The following is a 16,268-nucleotide window of genomic DNA, read 5'->3' as shown; positions in this document are numbered from 1 at the left end:
AAGGCTATCATTCTCCTAGAATTTTTAAATCAAACTAAGCCTTCCCTTTTAAAGCTGTTTTTTTAGTATATAGGCTTTAATTGCTCTGCTGCATTTAGCTCAAGATACCGAAAAGGGAGAGGGAGGAGGGAACCAAAACAGATTTAAAACCACCAAAACCTCTCTAATAGCTGATTAAAAAGAAAAACAAGTAGAAATGGCATCACTCTTTTTACTTCATGAAAATATAGTATCTGCGCTATTAGTCAAGCAGGCTTATATGCAAAACTTGGGAAACGTGTGCTTTCAGACCTCAAAGTAACATTCTGAAGGTAGTACATTCTTACAATTAAAGAATTATACCTAACTTTGGTAGAAAATATTAAGTTTGGTATGCTTACAACTGTGCAGGATATCACAGCACTGTGTTTTTGTTTTTAAATGACACATGTACAAAGAAACCAACAATACAGAATCTGACAGAACTACAACCTTCCCTGCAAAATCTTTTAAAGGTGACCTAGTCAATGCACCACAGGTAAACTAGAATTTTATCCATTTAGTCTACATGTATAAAATTAATTAAATGCAACATTATTTGTACAGATTCACATGAGGGGTGCCCCATGGTGCAGAGGTGGGAGTCATTAGTTCATTGATTAACTTGGTAAAATGTTATGTTTGTTTTGTTTCTAATTTACATTCCCAAAAGGCAAGGAAATCTCAGGTTTCATTTTAAAACTGAATCAAAGCTGGAATCTGAACCCAGTCTAGGATACTCCTTAAAGATTTTTTCCTTCAATTATTGCTCTCAAGTGTGGCAAACTGTATTCATATATCTAGAGTTAAGTCGAAAATAAAAAAACCAAACCAAAAAACACACTTTTTGCAAAGTTTGCTACTGTTTGACAACAAATTACAATCACATTTGAATCCTCTTCACAAACTGCAATTTAAGGAAAAATTTTCTTAATCTACTCCTTCAGGCTTGCTTGCCTGAAGAGAACTGGCCATCTATCAGAACTATAACCATCACCTGTTACTGGATACAACAGGATCCTGAGGAGCAGTTGTACCTTATGCATAAACTTGAGTAACAAGACAATACGAATGGCTCAACAAAAAAATAATCAATATTTGGAAGGAATCACAACAAATACCACTGATTGAACAGTTTTCCAGTGTATTTGTGATTTTTTGTTTTCCCTTTTTTTTTTTTTTTGCTAAAACTTTGTTCAAAATCCTTCTAATTTGTACTGGAAATAGCACTAATTTATTTCCAGCACTTTGCTACCTGAGCACTTAAGTTACACAGTTTTATTCAGCTGTTACATTCAAATTACTGATTTTTTTTTAAAGTAACATTCTTCAGCAATTAGGACTGTAGCACTTGTTTGTATTACAGTTAAATCTCATATAAACTAAAAGCTATTTCTAGGGCAACAGCTTAGTAGCTACACCGTTCATAATGCCCTTACTTAAAAAAAAAACAACAAACCACAAAACAACCACCGAAAAAACCCACAATCAAACTACAATTCATAGACCAAATATTCAGGAGCTGTCTATTCCAATTTAACTCTATATATGAAGTAAAAGCCCTTTAGATTTTATTTTTTAAAGCTGTCACCAAACACAGAAGATAGACCAAGAAAGCTTTAGCACACAAAGATTAGCATGTAAAAAGCTGAGCAGCAGTAGCAAAGGGAGAAAAACAGATGTACTCTTCTGGTATTGATAGATATTTATATTCATCAGTTAGTGACTAAATATTTTCAAAAGCCCCAAAATTTAGAACTGGTAAAGTTTAGCCAGCATAGTGCCAACGATATTGAAGGCTCCATGTATTCATGTACTAGTAAGATATTTTATTTTTCAGTATGACATTGTAACTATACTGCTTAGGAATAGGTTGTATAAGTAGTGTAAATAAAGACAACTTCCAGACTGACAAACAGGAAAATGGGCAGTAAAGGATAGCTTGTACCACCTCCTCAGGCTGCTTTAAGATAAAAATTTCCACGATTGTAATCTCACTTTTGTCCGTTTAAGTAAAATCTATTACTAGTTTCAGTTGCACCCAGTTTAGGAAGACAATACTGCCTATAAAGGACTGCTCCAAGCTACAGTCTCCCAAAATAATCTGATTATTGATATTCCTTTTCCATTCCACAGCACATCCAGATATGCTCATGTAACCAAGAGGTTACAGATCATATTTACATAAAGCAGCTTTCCCTCTCCTCTCTAAGCTCAAGAGGAATTAGGTTCTATTGAAAACATGACTACTACTAAGAACTATGCAAACAAAAATGACTCATTATTTCTTTTGAAGACCTATGAACTAGGATAGCATACTTTACTCCTCTTTGTTAAAAACCACTATGTATTTTAGTCACTGTCAGTATGTTTCTTTCCCTCCTGCTCCCGAAGTACAGTCTATATTACACTTCAATTGAAGAAATAAGCCTAATGATTGTGAGATACAAGCTGCTTCTGAAAATTATAATTTCAATGCACAAAAATGTTTGTAAATACTTTACATAAAAGTACTTCCACCTATTCAACTTCACACATTCATTTTCTGTGGCACAAAACCATGACTGGAATTGGGGAAGGCTTTCTGGGGAAATCACAGCAGAGTGAAATCACAGGTGCACTATGTTTGCACAGTCCTTAACTTCTCAAAGAAGTAGTTTAAATTCAACTATCTTTTTTTACAAAGCAATTCAAACAGAATAGATTCTAGATCATAAAAACATAACTGCTACTTATGGGTTAACTATATGGCTGCAGATACTTTTTTCCTTGCCTGCAAGGTTAGCATAGGTGCAGCTGAACTGGCACAAAGTTTAATATCTTCTTAGCGTCACTTCTCTGAGAAAAAACAGTAACTATGTCCCTAAGAACTTTATTCCAGAAGTTCTCTCTTATAATTCTTATTCTAAAGAAGAAAGTGCACAGCTGAAAATCTTTGATCTGTGCCAGAGAAAAATGATAAATGTGGAAGTAGCAAAAAGAAATTTAATTTTCTTTTATGTCATACACTGTTATGTCATACACTGCTCTTGCCTGCCAAAAACCAGCAGGCAAGAAACAAGCAGAGGCCTTCCCTGTACACTTAAATCATGTTTCTGGTAACTCAGAATAGTGCTGTTGCATAAGTCACATATTCCTGATATTAATGTACATCTTCAAGGCTTTAAGATTTTTTACTAACAATATTAGTAATGCAACAGACAACTGAACAACAGCTTCAAGTTAAGAAAAGGAACAAAACAACATTCATTGGTTAAAGACAACACGTGAGATCTTAAAACAGATTACTGCTTCCGTAGCCCCCCACAGGAGTGTGGTGTTCATGGACTCTTCTCAAACTGCATGGTAGGGCCACAGCAGTCATGTTTCCATCATACAGTAGTGACTATGTAATACTGTAAAATTTACTGAACTAGACAGTGACAAAACAGTTTTGTTCACCATACAGAATCCAGTGAGGACTGGAAGCGGGAATAGCTCAACCACCACTACCGATGAACTACAGAATACATCAACTATCTTCACAGCTAACAACTGCACCTTCCCCCAAAACTTCTACATACTTAGACACTTCCAGTAATGTATGCAAGTTACCTGACTCTTAGATTAGCTTAATTTATCTCCTTTCCTAACTTTTAATATCAGGAATCTTTAAGGCACACTGCTAGCTGGAGTCACACACACCTCAAGATGGTTGTCAGAAGATAGGTAGCTCAAGTTTTATGAAGAGACTTTGCTACATGAACGCTTCTGAATTGTTTCTGGTAGAATTCTGAATCAAGTGGTAACATTTCAGCTGAGACAACCTTCAGGTTTTTAAATCAGTACATCCCGTTATGCTGTTATACCCTTCATTGAACAGCTTGAGAAAATGCACACACCCATCGTGCAACTGTGTTAGTGCTATGCTTTGGCAGCAAGGAAATGTTTTCTACAGGCTGCAAAAAGGATTGAAGGTAGAAGGAAAAAGCTTCATGAGACTGCAGCTACGAATACAAGTAAAGAAACAGGGTACATTAAAGAGACTGACAATAAATGACTGCTTAGTATCTCCTTAGTGACAGCCACAAATCATCTGCAATACCTCCGTTTTTTAAGAACAAGCTACACTATGAACACCTTTTACAATCATTTAAATGACTAACACCAAAATATTTATAATCTTTGGGATAATTGTGTATCAATTTTTTTCTCAAACCAAGTCACTGAATAATATCTTTCAATTTGATAAATTTTTTGAGTATTTACCAAACTCTGTGGGATGCTGATACTCTAATAGGTGGTGGTTTCTGGATCAGAGTAACAGTGACGCTGTCAATGGACTTCCCAAAGATCCATAGTTCTCAGCAGTTTCATACTGCAAAATTAAACTGTTTTTACAATGCTAACCAGTTTTACCACAGCATTTAATGTGTACTAGCCCTATAATGCTGTAGCTTACTTTTACCTTCCCTGAAAACACAAATCATTCTCAGAAGTGGCTGAAACCCAGGAGCAGGGGGACTAAATGTGGGATCCATATGAACAGAGTGGTCTTTGTATGGTAAACAACCACAGCCTTCTCTCCTGACTACTGCTTAAAAGTTTTACTGTGAAGTAACTATTTATTATTCTGCTGCTCTGAAGCTGAAAAATACAGACTTAAACTGACCACAACCACCAGTTTCCTAAAAACCAAACAGCACATCCTGGAAAGCAGAAAAGCATGTGTAAACTCCTGGGCCCTCTACTAGCCTTTTTAAAATTTTATTTAATGAAAGATACACACTAGATTTGCCAGTGAAACTGTGTTTATGGAATAAACACAACCTATCCAGGTAAGCATATTTCTTCTATATGAAATTAAAAAACAAAATCACTGAAATACTCAAACAGCTTAATTAAACCTGTCAGCAAATACTTAAGTCCTATTAAACATCTAAATAATTAGGTATTTATACAAAGAGTAACTTATAAAAGCAGTTGTTTTATAATATCACATTCAACATCTGTTCTCATAAGAAGAAATGTTGTTTCAGTAGGAAAACTGAAGCATTAAGATTATACTGGGTTCAAAGAACCACTCTAATAACCCGTACAGAGCACTAGATTCACCGATCCTTCCAGCTGAGGTGGTGGCCACTGAAAAGGCAGTTTTGATCAGGTAACAGAAGAAGGATCACACAACTAAAGCTTCCAATCCAGAACTAGAGAACTGCTAAAGTGTGTAGGAAGATGATATATCATTTGCAAAGTTTTTTTAAGGGCAAATACATGAATGCATCACATCCCTGCTGTGTAAGAGAACAGTCAGTGGTTACTAATGCCAAAGTGCATGCAAAGCAAACATTATTCACAATACTGAGTAATCCAGAGCATCACGTTTTTATCACTGCCTTATGAAAGATGTTATCTGGTTTATATCGCCTGGTTAAAGATTTGACTGTACAGCAAGTTCTCACCAGTGAATTCAGAAGATTGGAGAGACTTAGAGCCATCATTGTGATTTAGTATTTGATGCACCAGGCCCAAAGATGTTTCACTTTCTGAAAAGAAGTTCAAGATTGATTTTACTTAAACATGGCATTATTAGACACTATGAGAACATGAATCATTATGCCCTTCATCATTACTGTAACAGCCTTCTATTTCAGACTAACAGAACTTGTATTCTAGACAAACTAGAGTTCTGATTCCTAACACTGGAACTCTAGGCTTGGAAATTATACAGATATAAGCTGTGTACATGCACTCCCTACTTGGTAATGGAAGTAAACAAAGAAAATAATTTATGATGATTTTTAGTAGCCACTGAACAAAAGCTAAAAACATTTGCTATGCTTTTATATTTGTCTGCCTATCATTCTTAGTAGGAGTTTCCACCAAAGTGTCACAGGCAAGACGGGGAACACACTTATTCTGCAGTTATAAATGTGACTACCCTTACACTGGATTCAAACTGTAACAGTTCGCACACAACCAAAGATCTGGCACTGAGGAGCAAAGTATTACTCCACTGGGCTGAAGCTGAATAAGAAAATCTAGTGTAACTAGAGTCTCACAGTCTCCAGAAGTGCTCAGATGTTTTATTAAGTGTTGACTCTTCCCCATCCCCAGTCACATCTCCCAGACTGAAGAGGCTTTTCCTTTTAAGATTTTCTCCTTCAATAAGACCAGGGTGGGCTACAAAGCTGTTATTTTCAAGGCCATTGCTTCTTTCACTAGAATCTCAACGCTTGGAGCCACAGACGGGCCAAGACCTTTAAGTTCCGATGATAGCTGACTGGCCATTACAAATAACTATTTTTCACGACCAAGTTTATCCTGCAATGTGAAAAATAAGAATTTGGAAAAGGGAAGCAGTAAACCAGACAGCAATTTTTAAGCTATTAGAGATCCACGGGTTAAATAAAAAGATCTAAAACCAGTCAGTGAGAGCATTGAAAAGGTGCAAGTCTACTCTCATGCAAGGAACTGTCACAGCAACCCAGAAGCTTCTTCTGCCTTCCCCTTCAGGAAGGGATACCTGATGATAGTTGTCAAATATCCTCAGTGAGAATACAAAAAAAAAAAAATATTATAGTACAGATCCATCAATCCACATTACAGTTGGAGATGGAAATGCCAACAACACATTTGGAAATGAAAGCATAGGTTACCGTCCTGCCAGACCAAGTGTATAAATTAGCTTTTAAAAAACAGATTGAGAGACAAAAAAACCATCCAAGTTTACTTACTGGGAAAAATGTTATTTCTACGAATTCCCACAGAAAAAGTTACTGAATAGCACATCACCTAAATCTCTAGTTCACAAGAAAATGCAAGGTAAAATACTCTGGATTCTTCAGCTATATTCTGGATTACTCCAGTTTTTCATATCCAGTAAGGTTTACAAACCCAAACCGTAAGTCTAAGAATTTTGAGTAAGACTTCTGCTAGAATATTTGTTTCTCAAAGAATAAACTACAAATCTAGTGAGTAGACTCTAGTTAACTGCTAGCTTCCTTAGTTCTGACAGCTTGTAGACTTTCTTTTCAAAGTACTCCCAGGCGAGGAAGGCAGAAAAGCAAAGTGCAAGACAATTGTGTGGTCTTACTGTGGGAACCAACACTCAAATCCTTCAGCAGTGCCTAAGTTAATACCTCTGGACTGTCTCCTAAACACAAGACTACAACAGAATTACACATGCTGTGCAGCTGTTAAATGAACTGAACTTCTGATTACTGGATACAAGCATCCAAAAATATGAATTTGCCAGGATGAAATATATCAATTAGCCTAACAAGGAAGACTAAATTCCTGGGACACAAATGTGTCAGATGAGTAGTCATGCCTACTGGACACTCAAGACTTAATACACAAGCTACATCTCAAAAGATTGTAATTCAGAAACCTGATGAGTTGGTCAGCAGTAAAGGTTCCTATTCTGAAGCAATTTTGATGCATTATGTTCAGAGTTAATAGCTTCTCTACTGAACAAGTTATTTTTCCACAAAAACTGTGCTTTTTACACTCTTGCCTGCTCTTTTTTAAATGGTGTGCTATGAAACATATGCTTGAAGATACTTCACATCAGCTTTTTGCAAGAGGACAAAAATTTGATTTCTTCAGCAAGATAAAAAAGAACCACATTCTTCAAAAGTGATGCTGCTTCTCTTGGCCACTTGATCCTGCTGCTAAAGTCTATCCTTCAGCACACAACAATTCTAGCACAGCCCCAAATTTTCAAGCAATTTGCAAGGGATTATTTTTTTAAAAGACATCCCTTCTCAGTTTACACACAAAATCTCAATGCAACAACTTCACCTTCCACAGTTTTTATGTAGAGCCCTCTGAAAGCCAGAACCAGAATAAATTAAATTTTTTCTGGATTAATAACACTTCAAAATGTTCATTAAATGCCTGGTTATTTGAGGAAACCTCTCTCTGATATTCAGGATGAAAAAACAATGCTTCCTGTAGCCAGAGAATGGCGTGTCACACACAGCACACCCTTTGTAACCTGTCCTCTGATTAACGAGGACCTGAGATCCCATCTCAACTTCCTGCCTGTTCTAGTTATGTATAGCAGACTTTAAAAAAAGAGTTTTTTCCTCTATTTGCAATTTTTCCATGTCAGCAGCATGCTGACTGGATGATTTGAAGTGCAAAAAGCTCAGGACTCTACTCTGAACTTCTTAGATACATAAACACATAAAACTTAATTGATGGTGCATAATAAATACAGCAACATGACCACCCCTGCCAGCCACTACAGAATCTCAGGATGAGCATCTTAAAAAGTAACTAACATGTTAGTGTCTGATCACAATTTACAGTAGCAGCAAAAGGATAAAAGGATTTTTTTAAAGCATAGATATATTTAAGCGCTTTCTCGTAAAAAGACCATCACCTTAAAAACCTGAAAGTGAAACAAACCTAAAAAATCCACGCTCAGCAAAGCCCCAGCTTTAAAGAGAGCTAAGAAAAAAGAACAGTGACATGAAAGGGTTGTAAATCTGCAAGTGACTGTCAGAAAACTTGAGTGCACATTAGGTACCCAATGTTCTTCACAGTATTTGCTACAGAAAGTAAAACAACATAACTCAGCAGCTGCAACTGACATGCACCTTTGAAGAAGTCAATCTCAGACCTACAAACACACCTGGAATCTGTGTAAAGGATCCTTTAAGAAACTGAAAAACAAACTAGAACCAAACTTCATGTTCCTTTCAAACACCTACACCTGAACAAGCAATCAGTTACACCACAAACACACAAACTCACATACACCTCTCCAAGGATTAAAGTACCCTGATTATTTAAAATCAAGGTAAAATTGACCTGGTTATATTAATAATAAGTAACTACACAAAGACTGTGGTAACTAATTTAAATTCTCTATCAATTCAGACATAGTTGTGGGGTTTGGTTTTTTTTATGATTTCATTTATGCATCAAACCCTAATAAAAACATGAATCTAAAGTTTTTCATATTTAATTCTGGAAAAGTTTGGAATACTACCTTAAATATTTTACACAGATGAGAAACCATCTGCACAGAATTCCAAGCACAAGTGAATGTAATATGCTCAGCACTTATATGTACGTATTACTTTCCCACAGGCTTCAAAATACCACCACACAATTAAAATCTTATATAGACTCATCACCATAAATAACAATTGCATTTAATTCTGAAATTATTTCTATAAATACCTTAATAATCTATTTAAAGAAAAAAGGTTCTCTGTGTGTGTTATACAGATAGACATGCTTTAAACTCAGACAGTTTTTCAAGTCTAGGAATTGCCTGTTAATACTTTATAGTGTATTTATAATCTGTTTATCATACATCAGTTTTATTTTCACACTAGTAACCCAGCTCCCATTTTTATCAGTTTAGACTAGACACTAGACAGGATGCTCTTGTTCAGCTCTGGACTTTGTTTACTGATTTGAAACACTTTGAGGGGAAGAATTTAATCACCAAAAGTCATACTTGGATCAGACACCAGAAGGACCATCAGTTTTAACCTTAACACATTTCCAGCAAAAGTAATCAAAGAAGAGAAAAGCATGGGAAATGGGGGCAAGGACCTGCTACAGGACAGCATGGAGACAAAGCATGAAACAAAGCTGCCCACCGAATTTTAAAAATGCAAGGATTTTCAGGGGGAAATCAAACAGCTTGTGCATACCTGGGAAACTAGAGGGTATGATACCAGAGTAGCACTTTGAGCAAACCCCCAAAACATCCCATAATTTGGGGACCTGTAGATATATGCATCTCTCCCCACCCTACTTCTAACATTACTTAGGTTTTCAAATTTATTTACAAAGCCATAATTCAAAATGGCATGGAAAACATGACTTGAGAGTCCTTACAAAATGGTGAACTTTAAAAGTTACTTCTTTGTAAAAGAACAAAAAAACCCAACAAAAGTGCAACAAACTATGTCACTTTGCTGTCTACAAAAAAGATGACTTTTCACATACTGACTGATCAAAATCAAAGTTAAGTTACATTTAAACTATGTAAATACAAGTCTTCCAGGATGAAGAACCAAATGCTCCCAACAGTACTCGAATTAAAAAAACAACACTTTGTTATTATCTTAGTCAGATCCTCAATTCTGTAATTCAGGTTCTAGAAGATCTAAGTTGTCACTTGCTGAAAAGATGTGGAGGTGACTAGTGCAAGAGTTTTGCCAAACATGAGCAGATGCAAAAGTGGGGGTGGACTGGATATTTTTTGGATGGGAAATCACATTTGATTCCATGTATGCCTAAGTCAGAATTTGTAACATGCCAGGATTTTAAATGCAAACACTTCAACTAGATATTTATCACCACCACCACACCTCATACTAGAAAAAACCTGGAGCATTAACATTTATATAAACATTTCAGTCATCAAATTTTTAATTTTAAAAATCCATGTCTTCAGAATCAACATAAACCCTACAAAATACTCATTTCTTAATCTTCATATTCCTAAATACTATTTACATACCAAAGTAGCATTTGTATAAATTTGAGATGCAGTACACTACTGCTAATAATAAATATGCATAAACACTCTATGTAGCAAATAAGGAAATAAAGGAGATAATGGGCTGTTACTGTCAAAATAAACCATGGTGTAAAGTACGGATGACCTAATGACATTCTGAATTTTCTGAGCCAAATTTAACACATCTAGAAGCAAGTTTGTCAAAATAAACATACCAAAATGTGCTGAACCACTGCTACTTTTACTTTGTATAGAGGTACTGCAAGTCTGGGTCCCGGGTTGTGCTGTGCCTGTTCGATTTACACCCCTGTATAATTTCCTACAGGAGAGTTCATCATTGTCACTGTCATGTAGGGATGGTGTCCGAGGCCTAAAATGCCGCCATCTACATGATTTGATATTGACCAGTATCTGACTGAGGTCTTTTGAGAAAGATTTGTCCGAGGTATTTGTTTCTGAGGTATTGGCAAATTGACTGATTGAAGAGTGTTGTGATGAGGAAAGCATTTCCAAATCCAGCTGATGAAATGTATTATCATAGTCCGAATGCGCTCTGTCTAGTAGCACCCTACAAACAGGAAGACAGTGCAGAATTATACAGTGCCAAGGGAACACCAAGAGTCACCAGTCTGCCCTGTCTGTTTGGGGACAACAAAGGGACAGAAAAACTACATAAAACTATTGTAGAAGAGGCAACCTCCCCCAGACACAATGCATGACTATGCATTATTTTACTGCAAGTCGTACATTTAGGTTTCTCTTCACATACATATTCTACCTTTTACTGTTTAAACAAACAAAAAAGAGATCAGGCTGGAAGAGTTCCACAGTGTAAAGAAAAAAACCCTAGGGAATAAAACTGCTTAACTAACTAAAGAAGCAATTCAATGCCCTCCTCTTCCTCAAGTAGAGGAGGAAGAACTGTTCCACTCACACTGAACAGTTTATGAACAGTTTTCAATAAAAATGCTTAGAAGCAAATGTCTGGAGTCCTTAATTCTTTGATATTTTTCACTATGCTTGAAATTTAAATTATCAAATATAAGTATTCCTCCCAAAATTCTCCTCCACAGTTGGCAAATCAAATATGGTCCAAACTCAGAAAAACATTTTCTGAAAAACGTGGGGTCTGCTATTTTTAAATATTACCATTTGAAGATAGCTGTGCAAGTTATTCATATACAAACCACCAATAACAAGTTAATATACATGTATATTTTCATCTCAAAACTTGGAAGCACCAGCAACAAAAACATTTTTTTTAAAAAAATGCTATTAAAGTGGCTTTTAGGACCACAAAACTAAAGTGGAGATATTAATCACCTAAAGAAATTTATATCAAATTGAGATACTTATAAAATCATTCTCACTGATGTCTCCATTTTTAGGGGGTTTGGGTTTTTTAAAGCCAGTAAGACAAAGAGCGAAAGTTTTTTGTTTGTTTAATTTTATTTTTGAAAACAACAACTACGTTCCACTTACCTTCCACCACGGCCGACCCGTCTTCGTGCAAACCCAACACACCTCTGGGGTACAGTGAGGGTGGTTAAGCAGTATCGGTAACGCACATCTCCTAATCTTCCCTCCGTAGGGCTACTCCATGGCCAGTTGCCCGGTTGATCTAAATGAGGCTTAAAATAATTTTAAACAGTTAAACACAAGGTATTTTCCCACAATGATGCTCTGTCTCATGATACATAAGGATATTACACTTACAGCATAATACTGACAGCCTGCTTTCCTCCGGAAGGCAAAAGGACCATCAGGATCATTTTCTTCCTCAGCTTCTGAAGAACCAGACAAAACCTTTAAAGAGAGGATAGGGGTGTATGAGGAGAGATATCAGTAAATTCCTGAGTTTTACTTCTACCCTTTTTCCAAGTGCAGCATAGAACTCTTAGAGGTCCTACCTGGGAAAGAGGTTCTTCATCTGAGCTAGGGAAATCATACTGATTCAGATCTTTAGCATTAAAGACTGGCAGTGCAGCAGGACTTGTCTGTTGAGAAGCAGCAGCAGCAGATGAAGGTAAGACTTTTGGTTTCTTCTCATACTTTCTTTTGGGTCTAATAACATCAGGTTTATCTTGCTGCAAGAAAAAAAAAAGTGTCAAAATACATGCAAATAAATTAGATTAAAAGAGGAGCTAATCTCTCCACCATCTTTATAGCAAAATATGCATTCTTTTCAAGAAAATCTGTATTTCATTTCCAGTCACTGGCAAGTTTACCAGACAAGGTAAAATCAAGCACAATGTGTGCTAGATAAAACAGAACGAAGAGAACAGTACTATTTATAACATTTAAAATTAATAGGCATTTATGCAGTTACGGAATTACTACATACCTAAAAATACTTTAAAGGCAAAAATAGAAATTAGACTTCTCAGAGATACCTAGCATCTCAGAAAATGCTCTAAAAATAAAGCCTATTTTCCATGCTATGCAAAGTCAAGTTTTAAGTGCATTTCCCAAGACACAGGTCTCTTTCAAGACCTCTTGCAAGACACTGCACTGAACTAATAACACTAACAGGTAAGTACACTCTAGAAATTTCAGTTACAATGCTCTGTTTATCAAAAGCAGTATTCACTCATTCAAGCCACCTCGTCAGATTCAGAACAGTCTTTTGATATTCTTCAGTTTTAACAAGTCTTTGCTTAAAATTCAAATTATACCTCAGCATTTCTCCTCTGTTACCTGACCTACTTAAATATGTTCAGATGTTGGCACCGTAGTTATCTTTGTATGACACGAAATTAAAGCCTACAGGAAAGAAAGTGCTGACTGTCTATATCAAATACCATTGTCTGATACTTAAATACAAAACCAGACAGATACAAACAGCATGCCAGATATAAACAGCATCCCCCCAAATAAGAATAAAATTGTGTCCTTTCGTCTGTAGTTTATCTATACTTCCTTTATTTCTGTCTTGAGGAATGCCAGTAGCCTGCATGTTATCTTCCTAACTCCAACAGAACAAAATACTGTATTCCAATTGTAGCTTTTCTAGTCTGTTTCCACTTTCAAACAGTTTTCCCCCTCCTTCCATCCTAAAATGCTGTATCTTGCACTGTTAACAGCATGAACTACTAACTTGGTTGCTGACATAACTCACTTTAACTTTATATTCTTTCAGTTCCATAGCTTCTTGGTGTTTGAAGGGACTGCTGTTAGTCACAGGAATGATGGGAATAGCATAGGTAGGTTTAATTGGCTGCCGCTGTGCCATAACCTCAGACACGATCTCTCCACTGTAGTCACCCAAATTATACCTGGAATTAGAAGTAGTATTTGTTTTACTTACTGGAACATTTACAATCTTTTCTATTTCTCCCCTCTCTATTTCTACTCAAAATGGCCAGATGCTTGAAAAAAGTATTCCCATGCACACATTTAACTTGTCTAAGAAGCCTGATGAAAAGGTCAGATTTAGAGTTTAAAAATATTGGCTCAAAATGTTTGTTTTCAAACACTGATGCTTAAACCAGAGAACCCTATTCAGATTCTAATTATCAACCTAAAGAAAACTCCACACTTCAAAGTGGGATTCTTAGTTGACTAGGAAAGTGACACTTGAAAGAGCATTTGGTCTTCAGAACAGCTGATAAACAGAATGTCAAAAGAAGTACTACTAGTTGGAGATGATTCACATTAACATGATACCACACAAAATGCTTATTTTTTCCTCAGGGGGTTATTAGATCAAGCTTTGCCAAAAAAGAAGAGCAATGATGAAAAAAGAAGAATGGTAATGATTGGAAATGGCCAGAAAACCAGATGGGTTTTCCTTAATCTACACATTGAAGTTAGACACAAATTTCTAAGTGAATTTACCCCAAACTACAATTTCTCCTCCCGTGTAAAACATAGGATATATCCACAATTTGAATACACACACACACATATAGATTAGGACAATGGGTCACTTTCCCACTGTAAGGGACTTCTTAATGTTTTATTTTGCTCACAGTGATAACGTGAAATAAGGTCTCCTAAGCATGAAACTCTAAATACTTACTTTAAAAATCTCTCACTGTTCTGAAACATTTGTGGGAAATCTGAATACTAAGTAGTTCCTAAAGTCTTGTGCAGCAAATTTTCAATAAACATTACCTCTTTTCCATAATTTCCAGTGTTAAATGCAGCAATTCTCTTTTGCTTTTTTCCCTCCTCTTTATCATCTCAAGGATGGTTACTGCTCGACTCAGATCTCTGCGCAGCTTAAGCATCTTCTCATAAGATGCTTCATCATTTTTTCGATTCTGTAGATACACAGTGCATAATAATTCTCCACATCATTCAAATTAAGTAACCTGAATTAAAGTTCTAAATACTTAAGTATATATTTGAAAAAAATCACCTGCTAATACAAAGATAAGCACGAGAATATTATCAACGAGCTACAGCTGACCACATTAAGTACATGTAGAAGTAGACTTCTAAACAAACACAAACTTTCATTCAATAGCTGTCCTAAAGTAATTTCTTTTCAGTTTTTACCCTTGCAATAAACAAGAGAACACTCCAACTTTTACTAGTTTATACTACACAGCAGGAATGTTTCATTATATAAGCCACTTTGCAAGAGGGGAAGAATGAAGAGAGAAATTGGAGGAAGTGCTGATCTACTTACTTTTCGTGTCTGCATCTTTTCTGTTCGTCTTCTAAAAGCAACATAAGGGTCATTTGTGCTGGAACCATCTCGCTTCTCTTGTTTCACTGCTGGGATAAGAGAGGGACCTCGACAGTTTTTCCTCTTTTTAATCCAGTACTCATACACTTCTCTGATCAATTCATCATCTTCCTTCAGCAACAGCTTGGCCTCTTGCAGGCTGACTGGCTAAATGTAAAACCCAGCATGTCACTTTCATATAGCAATGTATAGAGCACAAGTTTCAAATTCTTTATGCAAAGTCCCATTGTACCTGCTGACCGCTGCCCTTTTCTAGTCTGTCTATCATCTCCTCAAATTGCAAAGGAGAGATGTCCATTCTTTTCTTCAACTTATTCACAAAGATCTCATCTTCTGAATCCAAGTCATAATCCGGCTGCTCAGCATCCAAACTAAAAGCTAAAGGATACAGTGAAAGTTAAAGTTAGTTTTACTACAGAAATATTTTGTTCTAGTAGCAGTGTCTGGAGATTCTGATTCTTCTCAAGACAAACAAAATAACCTGTTTCACTGCTGAAATACTACTTAGAAGTTATATCTACTTTTTCTTGAAAAAAATGAAACTACTAAAAATCAGGAATAAAACTTGATACTTATTTGATAATGCTTTTGTTAACCAATGAAAGCTTGCTAGCGTTCAAGCAAGCCAGCCACCTACTTTTAGATGTAGAATACTTCCATCCAGGCACAGGCAAATTCTACTTCCATTTCTGCTTGGCTGTTCAACTCAGCCTACTGTCATTTATCCTGATTAAGTTTCAGGGGACAGATACTCTATTTCTTAGATACACAGCATATATTCCCTTCTTCAATTAGATTTGTGTCTTTTGTCCTTGCTAAAAAAAAAATTCCCCCAGAAGCTGTAGCTACCAAGTGTTACAGATGGCAAAAACAGGCCTTTGAAACTGCCAAATCTCAAGTATTAACAGAGATACAGTGTCAAGGACACCTATCTACTTCCTAATCAAGAACTCAATATACCTCTTCAGTAAGAGGCAAGCAATCTTTTACATGTTGAAAAAAAGTTAATTTTCATACATTAGTCTTGATGAAAGCTCAACAGACATTTAAGAGTAATCTCTTGAACAACTATCAAAAATA

At 36.0% G+C, this 16,268-nt stretch overlaps 1 protein-coding gene across 5 annotated transcripts in view; it reads right to left on the bottom strand.

The window, feature by feature from the left end:
• EPC1 (enhancer of polycomb homolog 1) overlaps window positions 1–16,268 on the bottom strand; it is a 59,646-nt gene that overhangs the window by 3,148 nt on the left and 40,230 nt on the right. For 3 of the 5 annotated variants that reach the window (XM_030445236.1, XM_030445231.1, XM_030445233.1), the window contains exons 3-11: window positions 15,421–15,566; window positions 15,129–15,335; window positions 14,609–14,757; window positions 13,611–13,767; window positions 12,403–12,579; window positions 12,209–12,298; window positions 11,975–12,123; window positions 10,708–11,060; window positions 5,460–5,543 (exon numbers count right to left, since the gene is read on the bottom strand). In XM_030445236.1, the coding sequence (XP_030301096.1) occupies window positions 5,460–5,543; window positions 10,708–11,060; window positions 11,975–12,123; window positions 12,209–12,298; window positions 12,403–12,579; window positions 13,611–13,767; window positions 14,609–14,757; window positions 15,129–15,335; window positions 15,421–15,566 (1,512 nt within the window). The remainder of the gene's footprint in view (window positions 1–5,459; window positions 5,544–10,707; window positions 11,061–11,974; window positions 12,124–12,208; window positions 12,299–12,402; window positions 12,580–13,610; window positions 13,768–14,608; window positions 14,758–15,128; window positions 15,336–15,420; window positions 15,567–16,268) is intronic. The other 2 variants (XM_030445232.1, XM_030445235.1) reach the window with 1 other exon arrangement.

This window comes from Calypte anna, chromosome 2 (assembly GCF_003957555.1).
Source record: "Calypte anna isolate BGI_N300 chromosome 2, bCalAnn1_v1.p, whole genome shotgun sequence".
Classification (NCBI taxonomy): domain Eukaryota; kingdom Metazoa; phylum Chordata; class Aves; order Apodiformes; family Trochilidae; genus Calypte; species Calypte anna.
The sequence above is the reverse complement of the archived record's forward strand: the minus strand, read 5'-3'. Positions and strand labels throughout refer to the sequence as shown.